The following is a 25,281-nucleotide window of genomic DNA, read 5'->3' as shown; positions in this document are numbered from 1 at the left end:
AGAGGGGCTGGGGCCGCTCGTGTAGCCCCGGAGGGGCTGTATCGGCTTTCAGAGGGCTAATGAGCCCCAGCTCCCCGGGAGGGGCGAAAGGCCAGGAGCTAATCCATGGGGGACAGGACCCAGCCCATGGTGCTGAGCGGGGAGACCTCCCTGGGGCAGGCGGCCCCGGCCAGGCCCTCACAGCCACTCTGAAGGCAAGGGGCTGCTCCCACCCACTAAGGTCCGTGCTACACCACGCTGCCGACAGCCCTCCCTCATGGCCGGTCTAGGTGCCAATGGCTTCCCAAGGCTGGGGCCACGATGCCACAGCCAGCCCTGTGCGGGCCCGCCACCTGCATGAAGCCAGCAGAGAGCTTGGTGCTTTTAGGTAGGTAACTACCTTCTCCAAAATTCTGCTCACCAAGAAAGACTCCATGAAGGCTTCCACCAGTTCTTATTCCTATGGACAATTTAAAAATTAAAAACAACAGCCTGGAAACACTCCCTCAGCCCCAGTGGGAAGGACATGAGCTCAATAGCCACATGCATGCTTTAATTTTACATGAATAAGCCAAGCCACCTCAGCCCCAGCAGTGAGCATCATCCAGGAGCAAGGCACACAGGAGCCTTGCTTCCCTGCTCCAAAGCAAGCTCAGTTGCAGAAATTAGAAAACTGAACACTTGATTATTGCTCATTTTTTGCAAAGCCCTAGGTAGGAGTTGGGCAGAGAGGGGCACACTGAGCAGGCATGGCACACCATTGGCGACCGTAAAGAAACGCTGGAGAGAGACTCACCCTGGGACCTGCGCAGCCACTTTAATGGATGTGGTGTCCCCTCTCCACAAAAAGTCCTTTGATGAACCGAAAGCTCTCTGACAATGCCTGCAGATTGTATTAACAAAACTTTTCACACAGATTCAAGAATTTACAAAAAAACCCCAAACCACAGAACAAATCCCCCACACAGCACACGCACTTGTTCCCTGAAACTGATATACCCACATTGAAAACCAGCGGCCAGCAAAAAGACCTGCTGCAATCTGGAAGAGAATCCTTTTGAAGAGATTAAAACAAAAGCTTTTCTTAGCCTCCTTCTCCCCTCCACGGGAGAGCTGTAGTTGTCCCTGCAGCAGGCAGCCTCTCTTTCCCTCTTCCCTTCAGGCAGAAGAGTTACAAATGCTGGAGTTTAACAGCGTCTTTTTAAAGGACTTTTTAAGGACTTTCTCAGCCCTTTGGGGTGTCCTCCCCCAGCCTGAACTCCTGCAGTTGAAGAAGCCCCTGACACTCTCTAATCTAAAATTTATGCACAGCATAAGCTTACTGAAAAAGCCATACTTCAGGGAAGGCTTGTTTAAACTATTTCAGCACAGCAAAACAGTGTTTGTTGCATTAAAATAGCCAAGTGGAAAAGTGGCTAAACTTTTTTTTTTTTTTTTTTTTTTTTTTTTTTTTTTTTTAAATCTTGGCTGGCTACATTGCTACAGTTTTGTTTGGAATAGCAAAGCTAAATTAACAGACAGTTATTTTCTAACCAGACGACACAGGATGCACGAGAAATTTGGAATACGTAATGTATCACCACAAAAATAACTGGAAAGGATGACACAAAACACAGTATGTTTTTTTCAGTCTCCAATTTAGGGAGAAAACAGCTTTTAGTGTGGACCAGAGTTCTTGGAACAGTTAAAGCTTATGCCAAGAAAAACATGTTGCATATGTGAGTTAAAAGTAAACAGAATCAGACAAACAGAAATACAGTTATGTTTATCTTATTAGCAGTCTTATAATACTGTATTCAAAAATATTACCTGTCAGTTGTACCTCAAAATGTAGAGTGGCAACTTCTGAAAGTAAATGTCGGGAAGTGACACTTAAGTGTGTATGAATTGGAAAAAGACTGTTTTTTCTCACTGTATCAAAATGAGCCAGGTACCTCGTCATGCTGTGTTACAAATAATACTTGCACTAATGCTTATATTTATTACTAAATGCACACATAATTTAAAAATTCCTCAAATAGCCGAATGGTTTGCTCACAACTATTTCTACAATACAGTAACCAATGCATGTCTGATTTCACTTTAAAATAGCACAACACTTGTTTTTCTTCAAGAGAGTATCAGGAAAAGCTACATTCATAAAATGGGGAGCATTTTCTAATTTAGATCAGAACTAATCATAATTATTGTGCTAACTAATAGCCCTCTAGTTCAAATGCAACCAAAGCTAAGTGTTGCCACATATTTTAAATGCCCATCCAGCACCCATAGAGGTGCGAGGAGGCAACAACTCTCCAATATCTTTGACTTTGTCCATGCAAAGAAATTGTGGTTTCACATCAGTGCTTTGATCTGTTTTCTCTCAGACTGTGATAGCAGAAACTTTACAATAAACATATTCTTAGCTATAAATGAAATAAAAAGCACAAGTTCAAGTCAGAAATCTATTTCCTCTGGTGTTACTGTATATTTGTCAGTGTGACATAGCACATTTGAAACCCATAATCATAAAACAAAAATTTACAGCCAAGGTTTAGGGTCTACATCTGTTTCTCTGGTTTTTGTACTGCAATTACCCACTGGACAATTCAGAAAGCAGCACTATGAATCATGTACTGCACACATGGTAGTGCTGGTCACTTTTTTGTTAGTACAAGAGGCTGAGGATGCCATAATGTGCTTCACTGAGAGAGAGAGCATTAACTAGAATTAGGATGAGTGCACCAGGCTCTCTAATAAAAATGACTTTACTAGAAGCAACAGAGCACTTCTGGAACATTACAGGCATATTTATAGCATGGAAAAATTAAGAAGTGCATGCAGAAATTCTCCCCAACTAAGTACCTTGGGGGAAGCAGACTTTTTTTCTTTTGCATGCATTTTACTATTAATCAAATGTAGCACTCTCTTGAAACAGTTTTGACAGCAGAGTAAATGGTTACTAGTGAATGATGTGTGTGTTTAAGCAGTGAAAGCAGAGACAAAGTGATGTTTTCTTCTACTCCCTAGGCAAGAGCTGACACTAAGCTTGCTGCCTCAGCTTTGATACTCACAGATTCCTTTGTGTCAGTTGCTGGGAGAATCACTGGCAGTTCACTAACCCTGCCTCACACACAGGGGCTTTGATTTTTTACCTCTTCATTGACGATAGATGTTAATATGAAACAGTACTTGCCTGCCTTGGCAGTTTTTTTTTTCCCTTCCCCCAACTGGTGATACAAATCTGAAAAATCTGAAAACCTGAATTCCCCCTTCACGACATGTAGTTTTTAGCCTTGAAGGATGTTTCCTTCATGTCTCGAGCACATGAATGGTGTCAAAAAATTATGGGGAAGAAAATCACTAGGTCACAAGAGAATGGCTGAATATTTAAAACTCTATAAGGTAGTCCTAGGAAATGGGTACCAACTGTGAGCAAGAATTGCCCTGAAGAAAGTAAAACAGTAAAATTACTGGCATGAAATGGCACAAATGACATGGAAAAAACATGAAATACAGAGAAATTAAGTAAAAAGGGGGTTTCTTCAGTCTGCTATACACTACTATGCACAGCTTGCAATGACTGAAACAGGAATTTGCACTAAGAAGAATTATTTCAGGCCTGAAATATAACAGCAACTGGCGAAAGACAATTCAGTGCAGACCAGTATTTTATTTTAGATGGGAAAAGCAGAGTTAGTCATCTCCAGACCCAGAACTCAGGCACGCAACCAGTTTGCAAATCACTTACTGATAAAGGCTTTTTGTCTGTTTTAATCAGTGGATATGTATTTGTAAAGATGCCTTTAAAGCTGATTGCTTAACTTAAAGGCTATAGAAATAATTAATCTCCACAAACTTGAGCATACAACCATGTTTCTTAGAATCCATACAATCCTTTGGCCTGGAGCCAGGGGAGAACTGCCCTACATGATAAAACTGGGAGTTTATCTGGCTTAGCAATCCATTTCTAAGAGTGACTGCTACTAGATCTTTCTAAGGAAAATACAGGAATCCCCAGTGATTGGTGAAGTATAACTCACCCATAGGTCCTCTAATAGCCTATTCTCTAGCAGCAAATCACTTAAGCATTAAAGCATGAGATTTAATATCCCTTCCAAATTTTTTTTGGTAATGGCCTTGATATTCTACATAGTCCTATATAGCCGATGTCTTTTTGGATTGTGACAAATTTCATAGTTCTGTGACACAGATGTAGATAGTAAGTTATTAGGCTTTGAGATAAAGAAGGGTAACTTTTAAAAAACAGACAAACAAACAAAAAACCACTGTAAAACTCATCCACGTTGCAAATAAAGGAGAGAGACCAAACTGCACCTTTTTGAGGCCCCAAAAGCTGATGGCTCTAGGCTCCTGAAAGGTTGGCAAAGAGGTAATGACATCATATGCATGAAGAGGGGACGACATGCATTTTTGAAGGACATAAAAAGAAAAGAACATTATTAGATTAAACACTGGCTATATATTGAATCTACACTTGCTGTTTATGAGGATCCTGCAGTGCAAACACCACTGCTAAATGGTTGCCAGAAAAAAAAAAAAAGATGAAAAAAAGGTTTGCTTCATTTTGTTTAGTTTTTAAATTACTAGAAACTGCTGTTTCAAGGTTTGGCCAAGAAAGAGATTTTTACTGTTAGCCTATAAATCCCTCAAAACATAGAATTATAATGGAAATGCTGAGGTAACTGAGTGCCATGCATGGCACTGACACATTGCATTATATAAGCCAGGGAGAATGAAAGTTGGGACATCTATAAAATCTAAGCAGAATCAAGATGTATGAAAGAGCAGAAGAGCAAGTAGAAATGCTGAATATTAAACTGCAGAGAATACTACTGCTAGCAATAAAGTTTCCTATATGCTGAATATGCTTTTGGTTGGCTGAAGGCAAAAGAGCATAGAGCTCCATTAAAACTAAAACAGAGATTCAGAAAGGCTGTTCAAGTAACTACTTTGTTTCTGCCTTTTTTAAGGAGGTTAAAGAAAGAGGTTAAAGGAGGAGGTTAAAGAAAGTTACCTAACAAAAAGATAGTATTTCCTGATGGTTTGATATCCTGAAAGGTGTCTCAGAATGTATAAATAAATAATCTGAGAACATGCAGAATAAATGGGAGTTCCAAACATAGGCATATTACCACCCCAGCGGAATCAGAATATAAACTGGGACAACTGTACTTCTTCTGTAGATTCACTAATTGCAGCTTAAACTTTTGATGAAAAGTTAGCCCTGATGAATTTCTTCTACAAGAAGACGAAAGTTACCAAGCAGTGATTGGAACTCCAGCTCAATATATACATATATCCTAACAAAGACTAACCTTACCCTAAGGCCTATTTCATTTAAGTCAGACTTAAGCAGTATTTAAGGCTTGTGCTCCTGCACTGGTGACAAGGATAACCCCTACAGAGGGACGGCAGAGGCCTGAGAAGGCTGAAATACACTTGAGTGGAGCTTATGGTCACATAAAGCCCAGTGCAGGTGGGACTGGATTATGCCATGAATGTAAACTGCAGTAGAACCACACTCAGCAGTTTGACATGCTTATTAATGACAATCCAGTTCCCACTTAGCTAGTTCCCAAACCTACATCAAACACTGAAAGAACAGCCCAGTATCCTATCTCTGGGTATCTTAGAAAGAAGAATGAAGGGGTGACTGGAAAATGTGTTGGCATTGCTACCTGGCTAGCAGGGGTAATGACAGCAATGACAATGTGGTGACATTGCCTGAAATCTGCTGGTAATGATGATCATCATGCCAACACCTCCACTCTGCCTGTTGCCCTAATGCACTGCACTTTCACACCTTTGTTTCTGTCATGCAGATGTGCTTTCTGTTTGGGAACAGCCTGTGTAAATAAATGCTGTAAATGAGGTAGAATTACCCAGAAACTGAGGTATATATTTAGCAAATCGATGTCTGGGTTTTTTTGTAGAACCCGTGCCATCAATAATGTGTGAATTAACTGAGGGCACGTGTCTTCTGAGGGACACTGTTATCACTGTAACTTTATTGATGTAGCCTGAAAAGTAAACTTTACTAACAGGGTCAGTTTTACAAGCATACAGGTTATCATAGTGCAGCTACTGTTGAGCAGGTAAGGGATTCTGTATATTCCTTTTATACTACAGTAACTGGGCTGTGACAAGTTATACTCTTTCAAAAAGGAGCAACTGCTTCCTCCCCCTATATTGTTACATCAATGTAACATTCAAACACAGATGAGATCTCAGGAAAAGTCAGGCTGGGCTGGACCTTACTTGCATTCAGAACTAGCAATCGCACCATCAATGACATCCAGCCTGAAATGTTCACAAGATGTTTCCTGGTTTTCAAACTCTACTAGAATATACTTATCAAATTGTTCTTTGGTGCATTCCTCAAATTCTATTTGACTTGTGCAATTTAAGCCAACAAAGAAAAATACACGTGGTCCCAAGCTGCTTCACTAAGCTATCCACATGATTAACTAGGTCTGCAAATTCTCATACCCTTAGATTGCAAGACTCCCATATTGGACCACAGAAGGCATTGAATGTCCACACATATAATGTCCATGTTCAGGGAATCACAACTGACACACATGCTTCAATCAAAGACAACTTACAGAGCTGGTGTGCAATTAGCACACTGCCCTAGGCTTTGTGCAGTATCATGGATTTTTTGCCCTTTTGGGACCTTTAGTCCAAATACAGTGGTGGACATGCAAGCTGGTCTCTAAGCATGTGCTGGTCCCTCAGCATATCAGGCTTGACAGATCTATAAAACTATCAAACTAGTTTTGCATAAACTAGACCAAAACCTCTTCATTTGGGCATCTTGACCCTTCTTCTGACTGAAAAGTTCTGCACAGACCTTGTCATCACACTGAAAGAAACCACTTCTTTGAATCCAATCACAGTTTTGAGCAAGCATCCTCAAGAACAGGCTTTTCATTCATGTGACACTGATCTTCCACATATTGTTATCAGACTATTAGAAAAACAGACTTACTTGACTTCATATGGAGACATGGGAAGAAGAATGTGTGTTCTGTCCTTTGCCAAATGGCTTTGAGATCTTACCCTTACTGCATCCATCTCTTCTATCTTGGGCATGAAATATCCCAAAGGGAACACCAAAAGACAGGGTTGGGGCCAAGCTCTTTCAAGGAATTTTCAAGATTGTTGGATGGGTAAAGAAAGTCTGAGTCTATAGAAGCTTTAGTTACAAGAAATGCATGTGCACAATCTTAATCCTAAGAAATGTGTAGTAATTCTCCCTAAAAAGTACAGCGAGTTCCTATCCCCAGTCAGATCTTAAACAACAAGTTAGTGCGTATGTGTTAATTAAAACCATAAAAAAGTTAAAGGTCCACTTGTTGGATTCTTAAATTTGTCTAAAAATTGTTAGGTATTTTATTTTATTTTATTTTATTTTATTTTATTTTATTTTATTTTATTTTATTTTATTTTATTTTTTACACAGACTTACTAAGAGCAGAAGGGCACACCGCTGATACTAAAGCCTATACTACTAGCTGAACAATGCAGGAACATTATGTCACTCAGAGGTAGAACTTCACAAGCATGCAAGAGAGGCTAAGAGCTTTGCCAACAGAAATTATCAGCCAGAACCTCACTGAAAAAATGAGGCACAAAGATCTAAGTGAAGTGTAAAACTCACTGAGACTTGAACGACATGTTGACAGATACCACTCCACTCTCTTGCTTCCTATCAGAACCCAACAGCCAAAGCTGAGATTCCTAAGCAGTGTTTTTACAGGCTAGGCTTAGTCTCTCCCTCATCTTATCAGCAGCCTTCAAAGGAACTGTGGGTGGATCTCCTCCAGAGGGGAAAAAAAAAAATAAAACAACAAAAAACCCTCAGAAGTGCCACCTCTTCCATACAAATATATTGGCGCAACCACTGAGACTTTGCTTGAGTTGAGAAAACACACCTGGCTCTTCTAAAGGAGAAATTACAGAATTCATGCTTCAGCCCTCAAGCCTTGAGTGGCCTTAGAGAAGAGGAATAGCTAAGGAGAGAGTCTAATCAGGATGCAGGGAAAATCAATACTCGCTTCTTGAAATGCCTTAGGCAGGAAGGAACAGTTTAAGGTTGAGACATTTTTCTGCTCTTTGCACAAGAAAATGTGCTGAAGACTGCACAGGTGAGAACACAAAGGTAGGAGAAGGCTTTCAAGAAGACTAAAAGCAATCCAAAGCATGTTATACCCTAAAGTTCTTTGGGAAATCTTATCTTTTAAAAGTTTCCTGGTTTTGCTGCAGAAGAGATCTTTCTATACACCACTCAAAGTTGTCCAAAGTAACATTTTCAGGGATAAAAGCACACCATTGTACTGTTATTTTCTGACTTTGGTGTGGAATACAATTATTTAAGACTCAGTGGGAGAGTATGAAAGGAGCAGGAGTGTAATTCCAGTTCAGGAAAAACTCCAATAACTGACAACAAGTAAGAAACACAAGATAGATGCATTGTATTGTAGGGGTGAGTCCCATTGGCTGGAAACCCTGACTCTCCCAGCAGGACTCAGTTACATAGCAACTCCTGAGGGCAGATTAACCCTTTCTCAGTTAACATATCTGGAATGATTTAAGAGACCTTTTCCTTCTTCTGCTACAGAATAATTTCATAGGTTTGCAAAAATGGTTTGGTAAAAAATGAGTTGAGTGCTACCAGGGTAAAAGCAAAGCTATCTGACTCACCAGGATACTGATGGTGCAATGAACAGAGAATGCAGGGAATTCACATCAGTCTAAACGATATTTTACATCATCAGATTTTGTGACATATGTAAAACACAACATGTATTTCTCATCAAAAAGTTCATGCTCAGTCTGTGGGGACCTTATCCAGACCACATTTATCAAGTGCCAGAGGTCTTTCTCACCCAAATTCTGCCCACTCATTGACTTCAGTCTACATAATTACTGAGGAATTAGAGTCCTCAGCTGGAATAGATAGTACTTAATTAATCTAAAAGATAATTTTTCACCATCAGATAATGTGTTGCTTTCATTCAGAATTGTACAGGTTGATTGCTGTAAACTCTGAAATAACTCCTGCAAATCTTATAATACTAGTTGGTTTTCTTCTAATAGTCCTTTCTAATTACTGATATCAAGTAATTTGATGAATTTGGGAATCTTTATTTATTTCATCACATCAATTTCCCTGGTTTTGTTTTTAGAACTGCATTACACTTCAGTGTATACATGTCAAATGTAAGCACAAATATTATATACTATTAGCATAGCACTATTCATGTTATTCTGGTTATCAGAATATAACCTTATATATATATATATATATATATATATATATATATATATATATATATATTAATTATAATTCTGGTTATCAGAAATAACCTTATTATGCTTCCAACATAATAAAGTTCAAATCTAAAAAAAAAAATCAGTATCTAAAACAAAGACTCTTAAAGCTCTCTATTTTTAAAATGTCAGAATTCAGCTACAGTATTCTCTCCCCTGTAAGAGACTTGGGCGGTCCCTGGGGACCAGGAAGGGCACATGTCCTCACTCAGGGCATCCCTGGTGTGGTCACACTTCACTGCTTTGAGCCACAGCTGCACACTGTTAGGGAAAAAGGAGCTACTAAGCTTCCAGAGGACAAAATAAGAGATCAGTCTGACGTGATATTACACTTTCATCTGTCTTCTGGTCACAGTAAGTGAGCTCTATTTTCTCTTTTCTTTCTTTTTACAGGCAGAATTGGACTCATGGTAGAACGGGCATTAAACAATACTTGGAAAGGCAGGCACCAGTGACACAGCCCCGATTCAGAAAAGCAGGGTAAGGCTATAACTTTCCTTTACTCTGGAAGACCCAAGGACACTCTTACCTGAAGGTTAGAGGAGAAAAGCCTTTAACCAGGTCATCTTCTGCTCCTCTTCCCCCACCCACCATTCTCACACACGGCAGGTCCTGTAATCCACACCTCCCACCAACATCTCTTCATGAAGTAAAATTGCTACTCAGCAGCAGCTCCTCAGTTGCCATTCAGAACAGTCAGAAGAAACCACAGTCCTGGTGAAAGTTTCTTTTTTAATTAGGTGCTTTAATAAAACAGATAACCTTTGTGTGTTACTCAAAGGACTGTCTACATGGTTAAGATATACCTTGCTTTTCTAAACATTTCACATTCTAAAAGTTCATCTGCATTTTCTTTCTATGGTTCTCATACGTCACTTGCAAATCCAGATGGGATAGAAAGATATAATTTAAAATTCTATTTAATTTGGCTTCTTGTATTATATCTTGAAAACTCATCTTGAATTACTTAGCTGCTGACTTTCATAAAACTAGGAGTACTAATATAGTGGGTGGGAGATTAGTACAAACAGAGCTACTTCTGAAATATTTTGTAATCTGAAAATTAATTAGAAGGAATCAATTTAATTTATTATTACAGAGTTCTTTAAAAAGTTCATATTTTGCTATCATTATTCACCTAAAACTATTACTGGAAATGTAGCCTTTAAAAGGGTAAAACCTGAAGGACCAAGTTCAACATCCTTATGTTTCGTTGAAAGTATGTTTTCATATAAATGCCAACAAAGACCTATCAACTATTTGTGTTTTTCATTAAACTAATGCCTCCCTGCACCATAAACAAGATGGTGCAAAATACAGGTATATTCCCATGTCCTCCTACAAAGGTAGGTGATATCAAAATAAATTTGCAACCATATCATTATATCAATCTCCAGTATTACTGCATCAGTACTATAACCATAATTAACTAGCTGCAGGTCAAATTTCTAATAAATCTTTAGAAATTAAATGTATAATTTGTCAAAACCACATGTCTTCATAAATTGATTATTCAGAATTTAGAAGCTTTTTAATTAGGAAGAAATTTATGCAATACCATGTGTAATAATTACGAATCAGCTCTTCTGTGATATTTTTGTACATCAGCAAAAATTAAAACATTGGAAAACATTACCAGGTCATTGCAGTATTTCAATGTCAAAAGAAACACATAGTTTAAATGCAGAGGTTAAAGATATTTTCCCGTATCTTTTACATCTTATATAGCTTTATGATCTCAGAACTGGAATCATTAACCAAATACAAAATCAATGAGAAAAAGATCTAATCTGACTGTTCTCAAGCACAGAGTCACTAAAAATGATTTATGCCACTGTAACACCTTTTTTCCATGGTTCTATAGTTTTACTAAACAGCATATATTCTAAGTCAAACTTCCATTTTATGGTACACTAAACAGTATTTTGCCTTTCTCATCCCTTTCCAGCTAAAATTCTGAAAGAGTTTAAAACTTTCAAACATCACCTTTGTAACAAGTGGCAAGATGACGGGTACGGCCCTGGCTGCCAAACAGAAAGCTAGAGAAAAAGAAAGCTAAGTGATATTCGTTCATGGCACACAAGAAGCAAAAATTATACCCCAGCTCCCCTGCTCTCCCCTCCCATGCTTTCACCACAGGCCTATTCAAACTCTGCACCCCCACAAGGGCTCTGGGTACTTCTATCAACATTTCATAGGAGAAGATTTTTTTTGACAGAGAACACAAAAGCTGCTTTGTGTGAAGTCTGGACACTTTTTTTCTACCTAATAAAAACATGAATAGAAGTGGGACCTCAGCAAGCATATGGCAGAAAGTCTGGACTAACTGAAAAAAAGGGGCCTAGAAGAGTTTGCTCTCTGTCATTCCCCACCGTGTTTACTGGTGAATGTATATGGTGTAAATAAGGAGTAGTCCATAATGGAACATTGTTTATGTGCACATCCTGGCAAATGCATATACAGCATGGAGGCTATTTCCAAGCAGAACATAAACACAAAAGGGGAGTGATGACAAACAAGTATTCCAAGGCAAGAAAAATGTTATTCCATATACAAACCAAACAAACTAAAGTGGTTTCTCCCCTGCTAGGATCCAACTGGCAGATCTCAACTGCACACACTATGTAGCTGTTAAAGAAATGAGAGACATTCCAGGCTAACTGGTTGGCTTTCTTTTTCTTAAGAGACCTTATTATGCTCTCCATATTAAAAAGAAAAACACAGTTAATATTTTATTTTACTCTCTTGCAAAAACACAACAAAACAAAACAGCCCTTTCTTTCAGCCTGAATAGGAGCTGGGGAGATAGAACTGATGCCAAGAAAACACCGTAAGGAATTAAGTCACAGCTTTTCTATTTCAAGTTCCCACTGAAAGATAGAGATGGCTCTTTCTTCTGCAGGTCTCTCTGACAAACCTATTACATGGCTTTAGCAAGTGACACCAGTGTGACAATAACTTAGAGGTTTCATGCTCCTGGCAGAATTTTTTTTCATTTAATCATTACTCATATAAAGAAAGAGGGTTTAGAAAACCCAAGTCCCTGCAATTTCAAGATAGCAAACCAGGGGGATAAACCATTTTTTGTGTGCTTACTTCTGGAGAACGGAGTATCATGCTTCGACAGCTGCTATGTAAATAAATGCCTGTAATTTTATTCCTTTAAAACTAATTTCAAACACCCAACTAAAGGAGGAAGAAAAGTTGACAAGTAGGAAAACAGACAGTAGAGTGACAACAAGAACCACAAAAAGTCAACTGATAAAGCAGAGCTTTTTAAATAATTAATAGGCCTTTTTAGGATATTGGACATCAGAAGCTAGCAGCTTTAGTAGGAGATCATGGGAGGTCCAGAACAAAAATACTCTGTAATGTCCTACACAGAAATGCAGAGCCAGCCTCTGGTTTTAGTCTATTTTAAGATATTCAGAGTGAGCCTCACTTTCTCTAAAACTCTAGACATAGACCCAAAAAATTTGAAATACAAGTGTTGAACTGGGGTCTGCACCTATAAGCAAGATTTCTGCTAGTCTGTCAAAACCTGGATGCAAATGTCCCATGCTCTGCCTTTATGAACTCTGGGAACTTGGGTGCATCACTCATTGGAAAGTGATAGAGCCTGGGCTGGGAATACTGGTAGTACATTTACAATATATAGACAGTCCTTTATGGAATCATATTATTCTTTGATTTTCCTTTTTTCGTGTATCACTTCCATTATACAAGACCAAAAGAGCCCTCATAGAGCCTCTCTCTGGTGACTGGTTTGATATCAATACTTTTCAATTAAAATCACACTTTAGAATCCAAAGGAGGCTTATTAAATTTTATTATTTTTTTTAATTACCCCTGAATGCACACCTACCTCATCCTAACATGACCTTATGCACGCCCACTGCTTGGGTTTCTCTTCAGCTGCTTGCAGACTTGTACAGAGCCTTCACTGTGCTGCACAAAACAACACATTGCTCATAATTACTCCTGGCTGCATGGACCACTTACAGCACGGTGACAGGGAGGGTGCACACCAATGCCAAGTACAAGCTCCCATGCTCTTTCCTCATTACAGAAGGTATTTCTGGGGGCTGAATACCTTCTGCATATTAGAGCTGTTGGCTGTATGAAGGGAAGTTTTTTGTGATGTGTGCTACACTGGGCAACCGTACGCCAAAGAGGAGGATCTGTGATGGCTGTTGCAAAGCTGAGTCACAGTGGGTGCTCTAAAGATTTTAAACAAAAAAGGTTTTAGTAAGACTCTACATCTTACACTTAGTCTTAAAGAAAGGTTCTAAACTATGGCAAGAATCTTAAATAATTTTGCCAAATGTATAAATTCATTGTGAGATTTAAAGAATCCTTTTTATTCTCTTCATCTATTCTCTTCAGCTCGCTTGACTGGTGAATCTTAGATGAAGAGAATGAAAAAGTTTTCATCTGAGAAGTTTTCTGCTTTAAGGACTTAGAAGAATGGCCTACAAACATGACCAGACTGGCATGTTGAAAGGCTAGGAAACTGAGGGATAAGGAAGAAGTACTCTAAATTACTAGCACTAAGCCTTTTAATTTGTATGTCAGCATTAAGATTTCGTTTACATTTGAGGCTGACAACACTGAGTAAGTCAGACATGCTAAAGTCAATTCAGGACCTGCAAAAGAGGAAACAAAGGTACTGAAAAGGTACTGCGAAAACACTCTGAGACCAGCTTTGTATTCCTTACTAACTGTTGTCCAAGCTGTGCAATCTTATACTTTGTTGTTTACTGGACAACTACATAAAAACTAGCATTCTTTATATACTCCTCCCATCCCCCCTTTAAATTAAAATTGCGTTGTTATTTTAACCCTACTCAAGTATGTAATATAGTGATGATTGTAAATCTTTGTGATCACAAAATCCCTTTGATTTATCCCTCAGTTTACTAGCTTTAACAAACATAATCCTAAAAACAATACAGAGGAAGATTTTACAGGCCTTCAAATGATGGAGAGGGAGCAGGGAATGACTACATAAGTAAAGCTACAGCTTCAGGGCTCAAGACTTTCCCTTTGGGAGGCTTTCTGAATGCCGCTAATAAGGTCCTGCCAGTGGAACCAGAAGAATATCTTCATAAAAAAAGGCCTTCAGTGTGGGAAGCTACAATTTTCCAGAAAATTTTTAATAAAAAGTTAATAGATGTGGGACCTGAATCTAACAGTAGACATAAGTATGTCTAAATACATATGAAAACATGAATATTATTAAAGGTGGCAAGTCCATCCTGCGTGCCCCCCACCTCCAGATCTGTAGTCACGAACATGAGGATGTTCAAAGCTTATGTGAAGATACCAGACTCAGCTCTCCAGTGTTAGTGACCATATGGCAACAGCCAATTAAACAGACAAAAAGAATTATTTCCTTTTCTCCTCAGTGTTCCATGCTGTGACAGCCAGAAGAAAATACATGGATATTTATGTCTGCAAAGCAAAGCATATCTGCCTTGTCTATCAGCCTTGGCTTAGCCAAGATGCAGTCACCACCCTGCATCCCAACTGACCCTCTGAATATTTTGAGAATTTGTATTAAACCAACATTTTAGCACTAACTCTCCCATATGAATTCCAGAGGGTCTGTGCACAGGCATGACAATTCCTTTTGACTGTACCTACACTCATAAGTACAATAGGCCAGAGCTCATTTCCAGCCCTGAGGCTCAGCTTGCATTCAAAGCATCTCCCATTCCATTACAGCACTGACTTGGGGATAACTACAGAGACAGTTCCTCGCTCAGCTGCCCTGATCCACCTGGCATTGCTGGGGAGAGGAGGCCTGTGTGCTACCTGTCAGTATGGACAACTCACAGAACATGACCTCAGCCCATGCCCTGACCCTGCTTGTTTTTCTGATAGCCTTTGAACCCCTGCAATTCACTCTATCCCCCAACATGGGCAGGAACTAAGCAAGTCTGAGAGTTTCCTATGGCTTTTGCTGGCTCTCAGGACAGTTCACCACACTCTAGTGGAGAAAGAGCCCATGTGAGCAGGTGTGAGACTTCAAGCCCATGAGAAGTTCCTGAGAACAAGAACTGCAACAGCCAATGTCTTTTCAAGCATCATTGCTAGCAAAGGGCTGGAGTCCTTCCATAAATGCACTTTGCTGTCTCTGGAGCTGCGTGGTTTGGGGAAGAGCTACCTGCACTTGGCTAGAAACACTTATGCATCATTTTTATACACTCCCTGGATCCACACAAGAAATTTGATCAACTGCCTTCAGAAGGCACCCGAAAACTTTGTAAGCTTCCAGCTGGCTCGCTTGTTTGCCCATCTCGGGTACTCACATATCGTATATAACATTCCCTTATTAAAAAACACAGAATTTTTATGGGTTTTGTACTGCCTAATATTGAAGCATATATACACTAAGTTTGTGCCTTCAGTGACATCATCCTCCTCCTGACCTGAGATATGGAGATGTATCCGATGAAAGAGTGAAAAGAGTTTTTTATATTTTTCTCTCCTGTGTGTATCTTCCAAATGGGCTTGGGTTACATAGGAGTGATGTAATGCCTCTTTTGAAGACATACTTAAAGGGTCAAATAGTAGGAAAATATAACTTGAGCGCACCAAGAGGACAGTTTATCACATGGGAATTCTGGTCACCTATTTGGAGTTTAACTGCAACCACAACATGCCTCTTAGTACTGGCACAGACACATGAAACTGGAGGTAAGCTTGCTGGGCACTTATATTACATTAGTACAACAAAGTTTTTACTGGTTTCTTATTAGTAAGAAGAAAAGGTGCCATCCTGGTTAGTAAAAATTGCTATGCTTTCCCCTAACTGTAAAATTTGGTGTTGAGACAACCCAGATGCCTAAGCTTATCGCACCAGCAACAAATTCACTTCTGGGAGGAACCTACCCTACATTCTCTCATTAGTTTGGTCCCAATTCTGTCTATTTATTGGCTAGTCATCATAGCCGTCATTACCCTTGCTTTTATCTAGCTAAAAGAACTTTGGTCAAAAAGGCAATCCATTAATATGTTTAATAGGCTCTCCATGCCCACCCAGAATGTCCATTGTCAACATGGAGACAGGACTGTTTCCAGGGTGAAGGTGTTGGTCACCTAGTTAAGATGCCAGGAGGGAAGGGACACACTCCTTGGCAGGTGTAATGAAGGTCAATCTCTCAGCCAAGGAGCCAAGGCCAGTCAGTCCTTGCTCTGTAACCCTCAGGGACAAGGCAGGCTACAGTACCACACAATGGGCTGGTGGAGAGCTGAGCACTATGGCCAAGGAATAGAATCCTTTCAGTGACCCCACCCAAAAGCAGGAACCCCTGGAAAGCCGACTGCAGTGCACACCTGCTAGACAGAGAGGAAGAAGCTGGCATGAGACTTGACTGTGGAAAGGGGACTTTGAACAGCAAAATCTCTAGAACTTAATCTGTCAGAAGCACAGTGCTACTGCAGCTTCCTTATCTTCAACAGGGTTTGTTCATGTTCAGCACATTAACATGAGACCACCTCCTAGTTAACAAGGCTGACAGCAAATACTTTATCACTAAATAGAACCATTTAAAATCAGAGAGTGCTGGAGGTTGACAATATAGGCTTAAACACCCTCCTGAGCTAATCACACTGCTCCTAGGGCAAAAACTATGAAAGAAATATGACACTTAAGCACAAAATTGACATATTCTGCAGAGGAATAGATGGAGTTATTGAGCAGAACTTTTTTTTTAGCATTTCTCTGAACTCAATTATGATCTCAAAATATATATAATCTGTTGGGTTTGCATGACATTTCCATTGCTGATAAACTATGTTCCAATATATCAGGCAGAGGATGGCCTACCTTAAGTTTAAAGTTCTAAATGTCAGGTTCTAATTGACTGTTTAAAGTTCTAATTGTCAATTTTAATGGATGGCTAGTAACAAAATTTGCAACCCTCTGTTAGGGGTAAAGAGCCTAGACAGAATTATAGGAGCAAAAAAAAAATTATATATAAAGCATTTTCCATAACTATTTGTGTTTTAAATTCATGCCTTCAAAGCCAAGTGCATGCCACTGGAGTGAAGGATTTAACAGTTGTGGGTTTCTGCTGTTGTTTTTAAGAGTTAGGGATACTGGGATTGCTCAGTCTATAGAGAAGTCAGTGTAGTTGGAAAAGTGGGTGAACAAACATCTTTACTGCCACAGCAAACAAAACCTGATACTGATTTTTCTTTTCCATGCTGTAGATGTCATAAAAAGCAACAAAGATGTAATTCCAGTGGAAATAATAGTTACTTTGAATTGTTGCCGGTCAAATATAGCAGAATTAGACCTGACACGAAGGCAGAAGAACAGCTCTGCAGCTGCATTTATGCAAGAAAATAGTAACATAATATATCCTTTACTTAAGAACCCTACCAAATATTTAAACTCTGACATAAACTAGTTTTCCTGCTAAAAATTTGTTGCTGAATTTTCAGGGCCACAGTAGGCTTTCAGATAGTATGATGTAGTATTAGTATGAATTTGGGCCGGCATTTTCAAACCAAACATTTAAAGCTAAGATAAATATCTTTTTATGTGCCAAGTATTTATGGTTCACAGACACACTGGTAATGACTGAGGTGGGCAGGACAGATCCACTCCAGCAGTGAATTTTAGGGATGCAGCCCCTGCTTGCATCAAACTAAGGTAACTATGCTGCTGATCCACAATCACAACATGAAAAGCCAAAGGTCTCTAGAAATACTCAGTCTCATATAGGTGGAAACAGAGTAGCAAAGTTTGGTCAGTAACTTGGGGGCTAGTCTGATCCTGGCATTAGCAAAATTTTTTTCATGAGACCTTAACAATCAAAAAAACCAGTATCAACTCACAAAATACATGGCAGTATTAGAAGTTAGGAAAAAGGGCATAAATCACATTTGAGCCAGAGGAAAATAAGTACCATGAGAAGTAGTACTTTTTGCTGGTTTAGTTTTTGTTTTTGGACAGCTTTATTTATACACAGGTTGAAAAAACACTATAAAAAGTTTTAACACAAGCGGGTTTTTAAGGTGATCTCTATCTAAGACAAAATTTACATTTCCATTATCAGTCTTAAATCTTTCCTGAGAGTCTGAAGGCCAAAGCAAGTTTCTAATCTCAGCCACTGTCTACACGACCCATTCAAAAAGAAACCCTCAAAGCTCAGGCTCCTTAAATCAACTCCATTTGGTGCAAGGCTGGGTTTCCTGCTTGTTTGCTTTTGGCCTTCCTGCATATTGGTTCAGGACTTAGGGCGAGCTCAGCTGCAGAGATAATGCAAAATCAGAATGATTCTTTTCCTCTGGCTGCCAAGGAAATCCCTGCTTTAGATTAGAAAATAACTAATGATTTTGTGTCCCTGTATGCTTTGGAGTAGGGCCCCTTATTTTATCTACATGGCAGCTACCTGTCAACGTGTGGTGCTTGGAGTAGCGCACTGGGAGTTCATACACACCAAGACTATCTAAACAGACCATTAAGTGCTAGTAAAGTAACACATGTGAACGACAGGTCAATAAATTTTAAACAACTTATGTTCACTGCAAAGACCTGGCTGTTTTAGAACAAGCTGTGTTTACATAAAATCAATTTTTACAAGCATCTAAATAATTAGGGAATATAAGGCAATAATAATTATATTCTAAGTTCAATATCATAGTTCCAAACAAATTCAATGTATCACTCGCTTGTTTACACAATTCCTCCCCCCTCCCTTCCCAGGTCTTGCTTCTTAAATAACTCCTCCTCTTTACAGAAGATGTTCAAATTCTAACTTGTGTCCAAATGAGATGGAGCTGTTACTTTTTATACTAATGCACCCCGATGCTCACCCCACTGCATATGTATGTGCAAAATGACTAAGAGGTCAGTAAATCACAATTCTAACCTATGTTGTTATTTTACCCTTTTTAAAAATATTTGCCAATATTTATTTAAAATCAAATTATTTATCCAGAGCAATCTATGCATTAACAGAAACTTAGTATTATCCAAATTCAATTTTGATAATCAAAAATTCAAAATCTTTGGATTAAATGATGGTTGAGATTTCAACTTGCCGTTCTTTATAAAATATCAGTCTATTAATTTAAAAGCTGCATATGCATACTTAAATAAACATACACACATGCCACATGTGCTCACACCCAATTGCAAGTAGATGGCAAATAAAAGAACCCAAATTTCACAATAAAGACTAAACTAAATGTTATCCGTAGCTACAATGGCAAAGACACTGGCAAACTGATTTACAGGGCTGAGTTTCCACTTCATTTTTGTTGCTTTTCAGCTACAGGCAAAAGAATTTAGCATGTTGTGAGCACTATAAATTCACATTTGCCACAAGAACCCATGATGCCATCTGTTCCCTGGAGCGTTTACATAAAGTATGCCAATGCAAACCATCTGCAAACTGTTCTTGCATGCGAATTCTTGTGATAATGCAATGTGGTACATTTGCAATTTCAAGCAAAGACCACTTGAGCTTCTTTGTAATTGCCATGCTTAACTCAGATGTTCTATAGAAACCTCTTTAGAGCAGGATTGTGGGGTATTTTGTCGGTGGTTTTGCTGAAGTCCTTGATGTTAACTCTTTACCATTGTTTTCAAGTTTCATTACTGCAAGATAATGGTGCACCTTAAGGTAAGGGTAAAAGGAGGCAACACAGAGGAGCGGGACATCCTCCATTCCCTTGAGCTAAGGACTTTTAAACAAACTCTCAGCCTTTTGGAAACGAGAGCAAGGCCTTTGCTATTTATATTAAGAACTGGATTGTATGAACTGTGGGTTTGCAAAGCACTGCAGTTCTTTCTATCCGCTGCAGGATTATATCTCAGTTTCTCCTTTTCACAACTCACTTTTTTTTTCTTCTTGCTATTTTAAAAAATTGATGGGAAACAAAATGCTTATGAACGACATGCTGATATGCACTGATATTGTGAACAGCAGTGGAAATTTTCTGAAATAGTAATGGTGGAAACTACACTCCCCTCAACAGCAGAAATATCTGCAGAGCCCCCAGCAGTTGAGGCCATGGTCAACTCTTTGCCAAACAGATTTATTACTGAGCCTCTAAACCATTTTCTAGGTTTCTCCACTTGGAATCTAAAATTTAAATTACCATTTCTCTCCCCACACAGTGAATTCGAATGTAGAATTCCCTATCTTGGATCAAACTAGCTACTCTGAGTAATCTGTGTGCATGTGTGCTCTGCTTCCTTTTCTGATTTGCCATAAAAAGGAGCGGCCAGTATCACCTCTTAGTCATACTTCTTTAGGTAGCACGATTTCACACTTCTGCTGCTACCATATATAATATAACTTCGCTCTTCCCTACTACTCAAACATGCCTTTAGTAAAAGCCACTCAGGAAAACAAAGATCTGGCGGAGCGCTTGGGTGACACCCCTCAGTTAGCCAGCCTGACACATGCGGCACGCCTGCGCTGCCACCGCCACTCTCCAGCCACGAGCCCAGCTGACTCCAGTGCATTAGCTGATGGTTGAGAGTGTATTATAGACTGACTCTAGAAACGATTAGCAATACTTAAAAGATTCAATCAGCTTGTAATTTGGCTCAGAATGCACTTGTGCTCTATGAAAATGACAGTCTGAGTCTTCCCCACTCTGCGAGTGTTACTACTGGGAAGTTTCTCTTGACAGCTATGCCCATACATCAGCCTTAAACTAAATTCTAGTAAAACTTGTTCTGAGATTTTAATTTCTATCACTCATTCACTCCAGACAATGTTAAAAATTGTGAAGGGTGTCATAAATGATGTAATTAACTTTGACAGAGAGTTTTCTTTTGTTTACATGCAGAGGCTTTATTTTCCATTATCTTGTTTTTAGTAAAGGAAGAAGCAAGTAAGAGCTGACATACATATATGGTGCACATCACATCCCTCCCAACATTTCTACAGCCAGTGAATGTCAATTTTTAGTTCCAAATCTGCCTTTCTTCAGCAAACCTGCTTCCTAGCTCCCTCCTGAGCCTCTGGGACTAGTAGTCACCCCAGGCTGTTTTCCAGAGTGGGTTATGTCATGCTTTATTGGGAGTTTTCAGCACGCTCAAAATTTAAACAAAAGAAAAAAAGAGATTATCAAAGTAGCAGAAATACCTGAGCTTCTCTGCGTGTGGTAGCTCACTTTCACTGAGCAAGCCCCAACAGCATCTGTCACTAAAGCAATGGATTGTTTTGCTCAGACATCTGTGGGTCACATTATTTCACAAGGCTGCAGCAAGAGGGGAAAGTAAAACTGAGGCAGGTTATTAATCACTTACCGTTTCCTGTACAACATAGAGGAAATAATCAAGCAGTAGAGTGGGTTATAAAGGGAGATTCCTGAGAAACAAAAATACGCACTTCATTTAAGGCATTGCAGGAGGCCGTGTGATAGAGGCAGATTCAGTTTGTGGAAATTTGGCTTTATTTTATTTATGAGATTAAGTAACTGACAACAGCTGCCACATCTAAATGAGGGTATGATGGCATTCACCCAGCAACTGAGAAGAGCAGCGCTTCGGATTTACAAGTCTTCTCCATTCATATCCAAAAAGCACAGGGTTTGCAGGGTGGAACAAGCCCAAACTACTCTCAGTGATATTACACGACCAGATCTGGAGGGAACTTGCCCCATATAAATTAATGCCAGCCTTAACAAAAGTAACTTTGATTCATTGATATATGCAGCTGTGTCCTCACTAGGGAGTTTTCTGGCTACATAGGATTTTATACATCTGTCAGCTTTAAATCAGGGATCCAAATATAGACTGCAGCATGCCAGAACACTCCATCAATTTGTCCCTTTCCCTTGGGCCTATAAAGCACTAAATGGGCAGAGACTCATCAGTGAGGGATCAAGTCCTGATCCTACCCACACCCTGCAATCCTGTTAACCTCAGCAGTGCAAAATGGAAGTCAAAGGAAATGAAGCTGCACCCAATTTTTAAAGTATCTCCCCCACCCCCTCCCCTAAATTTTCCACGTACAGCGGATTGAATTTTTTTCCATTTTTGCCCCTGCCAAGCAAATGTGTGGGCAGTTTCCTGCAGCTAGCAAGGTGAGAAGTCAAAGGGTACACAGCAAAAATGATGAACACCAAACTGAATTAGACCATTTTCTGAATCATCATTTCTGTGATGAATAAGGGAGATAAAACTTCCTTAGAAGAATTTTTTTAAATCTACACTGAAGCAATCACCCAAAACACAGCAAAAGTGGCTCACACAGAAGGAAGGATATGGGGGCAGTGTTCTGTGGTTTTGTGTGGGTTTTAGCTACTTTAAGAGAAGAAGACTTAGAGCTGCTACAATTGGTAATTTATATGAGGCATTTCTAATACTGACCTATTCTTCTGTTATGCTTGCAGGACAACAAAGTCTTGTCCCTGTTTCTACTCCACCCATGAATTTCCAAAGGAAAAAGACAGTATTCAAAATTAGAACTGGCCATGCTGGCAGATGAAGATGATGCTATGGCAGCTTGGCAGTTCAATACCAAGTGAGTTAAATAAAAATAAAATTAAAAATTAGCCCATTTAAGCAGTGTCAACGGCAGGTAACAGTGATATTCACAGTAAAAAAAAGCCTCACATTTCACTAATATTACTACTATTAGTACTGATGGACCAAACTTCTAGTAAATACAAAAACCTCTAACATGGAACACTGCAATGCACAAGAAGCAACTCCCACACCATTTTTTTTTCCTTTTTTTTTTTCCCCGTATTACTGAGCTTTATATTTCAGTCTTTAGAAATAGCTCAGTCATCAAAGACTGTGACCCCCATGAGGGCACTAATTGAGGAATGGATAGAGTTTCCCAGAGACTAACAGCCCAGGGTAGTGAGGCTGTGCTGCCCTGCTACAGCACTGCTGCGAGGAATACATATATGACAAGACCTTTGGTCCGTAACCGTGATGGATACCAAGTTGCTACAGCAAATATTGCCCTGGATGACTGCCAAGGATTAATCTTTTGACAATTAGGAACTTGTTTCATTTTGCAGCATAAGCGAGGGTATGCCTTCGCTAACCTAATCTCAGTTTGAGAGATGTCAAGCATATTCTTCAATATGAAATTAAAAGACAGGCTGTTTTATCTTCAAAAGAAGTGACTGGAACACAGAAAATCACTCTTAAATCTATCACTGGATATAGGATTAGATGAAGACTGACTGTGTTTCACTGATACATACAGCTTTCAATACCCTCTTAAAAATCACAGTTCTGAAAAAATCAAATGACAGAATCTGGTAGAAATTGTATTACTTTGTAGTGATCAAATTCTGTCCTTAGATGTACATGCATGGGGCTTCAATTTGACAGCAATCCTCCATAAACAGAAAGCCTTCATCTGAGCACAAAATCTGACCCACAGATGCAGGAAAACATCTCTGTTTGATGTAGCAGATTTCTACCCTTTTAGAAGAGTAGCATCTGGACCTGAAAGTATTTTAACACACTGAGACTGATGCATTTGACATATTGTAGTCTTGCTGAGTTCCTTCCTTTATTTGGAGATGATGAACTTGATAGCAGTCTGCATTACCAAGTGATTAATCAGTCACTTTTGTAAAGGTTATCTGTTAAAAATATATTTGATTAATTTGGTCCAATGACAGAAGAGGAGCTATAGATCCCTTACAGCTGACCCAGAGGCCATCACTGTATAACAATGGACAGGTTTCATTTATAACATGGTGAACACACATGGAAATCTGCTTGTAATTAGAAAGTGATAATGAATCCATCAATCAAAAGGAAGCTGGGTTGTCAGCAGTTCTGGATGCAAACCCTGATATTTACTGTAAATCCCTCTGGCCTTCCCTGGGGAGTATAATTGTAAATATGTCTTCAGCACCTCAGACAAAGGTCTTTCCAGGTTCTAGTTTTAAGAAAGAGATTTTTCTTTTTGGTCAATTTGTGTTCTTGCTCTAACAGTGAATAAAAGTGGCAAGTGACGAGTTACAGACATCAATCTTTTTCTTCAAACATTATTGTGTCTGTTTCAGCAGAGGAGAAAGATGCTTAGAGACTCTGATGATCTGAAAGACAAATGAGATCTGTACAAACAGAAAATGCTTGAGTGAAGCAGAAGTACAACTGCCTGCAGGTAACAGAGGATAATTCAAGAGAGTTGTGTACCTAGTGTAAGTTCCTGACAAAGGCTACAGGTCATTCAATACCTATAAAGATTACTGGGGTGATACTAAGGCTGTTTCACAAATAATCTGATTAACACGAGCTTCTGAAGAAGGCTCAGGCTGAAAAAAGACTTTGAGATTATGAGCTTTGGAAACTGGAAAAATAGAATTACCATCAAAGGAAATGATCAGGAAGGATGAAAGGGAATGGAAAGCACTTGGAAGAGCCCTGACAACAGCTGCTAGCCTTTTTCCTTTTTATCAGCATTCAGGTGGAGATATCTGAAGATACCAGAACTCCAGTTCCAAACAGCAACTGTAAGAGGAACAGAGCCATTACTCAAGGTACCTGTACACCTCCATCACCCTGGGCAACTGATAATCAAATGTAAATAATGTCCCTGAAGGAAAGCCACAGTAAAAGAGTTCAATACATTTCTGAATATTGATTCCTTCCAGAAACCAGAGCCATCCAGATAGGACTAAAAGAAAACGGAACATAAGTCTTTAGTGTAAAATCAGTTACAATCCAATTAAGCAACTACCAGAAAGCCAACATAAACACTCACATGAAGCAACAAAAAACAAAACCATGTAGTAATAGTCCTCTAAAATCTAACACCAGAAGATGAAGAGACCTGGCCTGTTTCACAGCCATAGACAGATGATTAAAACATAAAACACACATGTCAGAATAAAACTGTTAAATAAATCATTTTACAAGGAGGAATTCTAAGGTTTATTTCTACTATTTTCTTGGCAACTAGTTAATTACCTGCTTATATCTTCTTAAGATGAGGAGGAAGCTGAAAAGAG

The 25,281-nt window shown here is 39.2% G+C and overlaps 1 protein-coding gene across 3 annotated transcripts in view; it reads right to left on the bottom strand.

Moving 5' to 3' along the window:
- Positions 1–25,281, bottom strand: part of RARB (retinoic acid receptor beta) — a 312,141-nt gene that overhangs the window by 92,219 nt on the left and 194,641 nt on the right. Inside the window, exon 3 of one of the 3 annotated variants that reach the window (XM_066555407.1) lies at positions 776–862. The exons of the other annotated variants lie outside the window; for them this stretch is intronic. Coding sequence (XP_066411504.1) covers positions 776–862 — 87 coding nt within the window. The remainder of the gene's footprint in view (positions 1–775; positions 863–25,281) is intronic. 3 annotated transcript variants of the gene reach the window in all.

Source organism: Molothrus aeneus, chromosome 1, assembly GCF_037042795.1.
Source record: "Molothrus aeneus isolate 106 chromosome 1, BPBGC_Maene_1.0, whole genome shotgun sequence".
Taxonomy (NCBI): Eukaryota; Metazoa; Chordata; class Aves; order Passeriformes; family Icteridae; genus Molothrus; species Molothrus aeneus.
The sequence above is the reverse complement of the archived record's forward strand: the minus strand, read 5'-3'. Positions and strand labels throughout refer to the sequence as shown.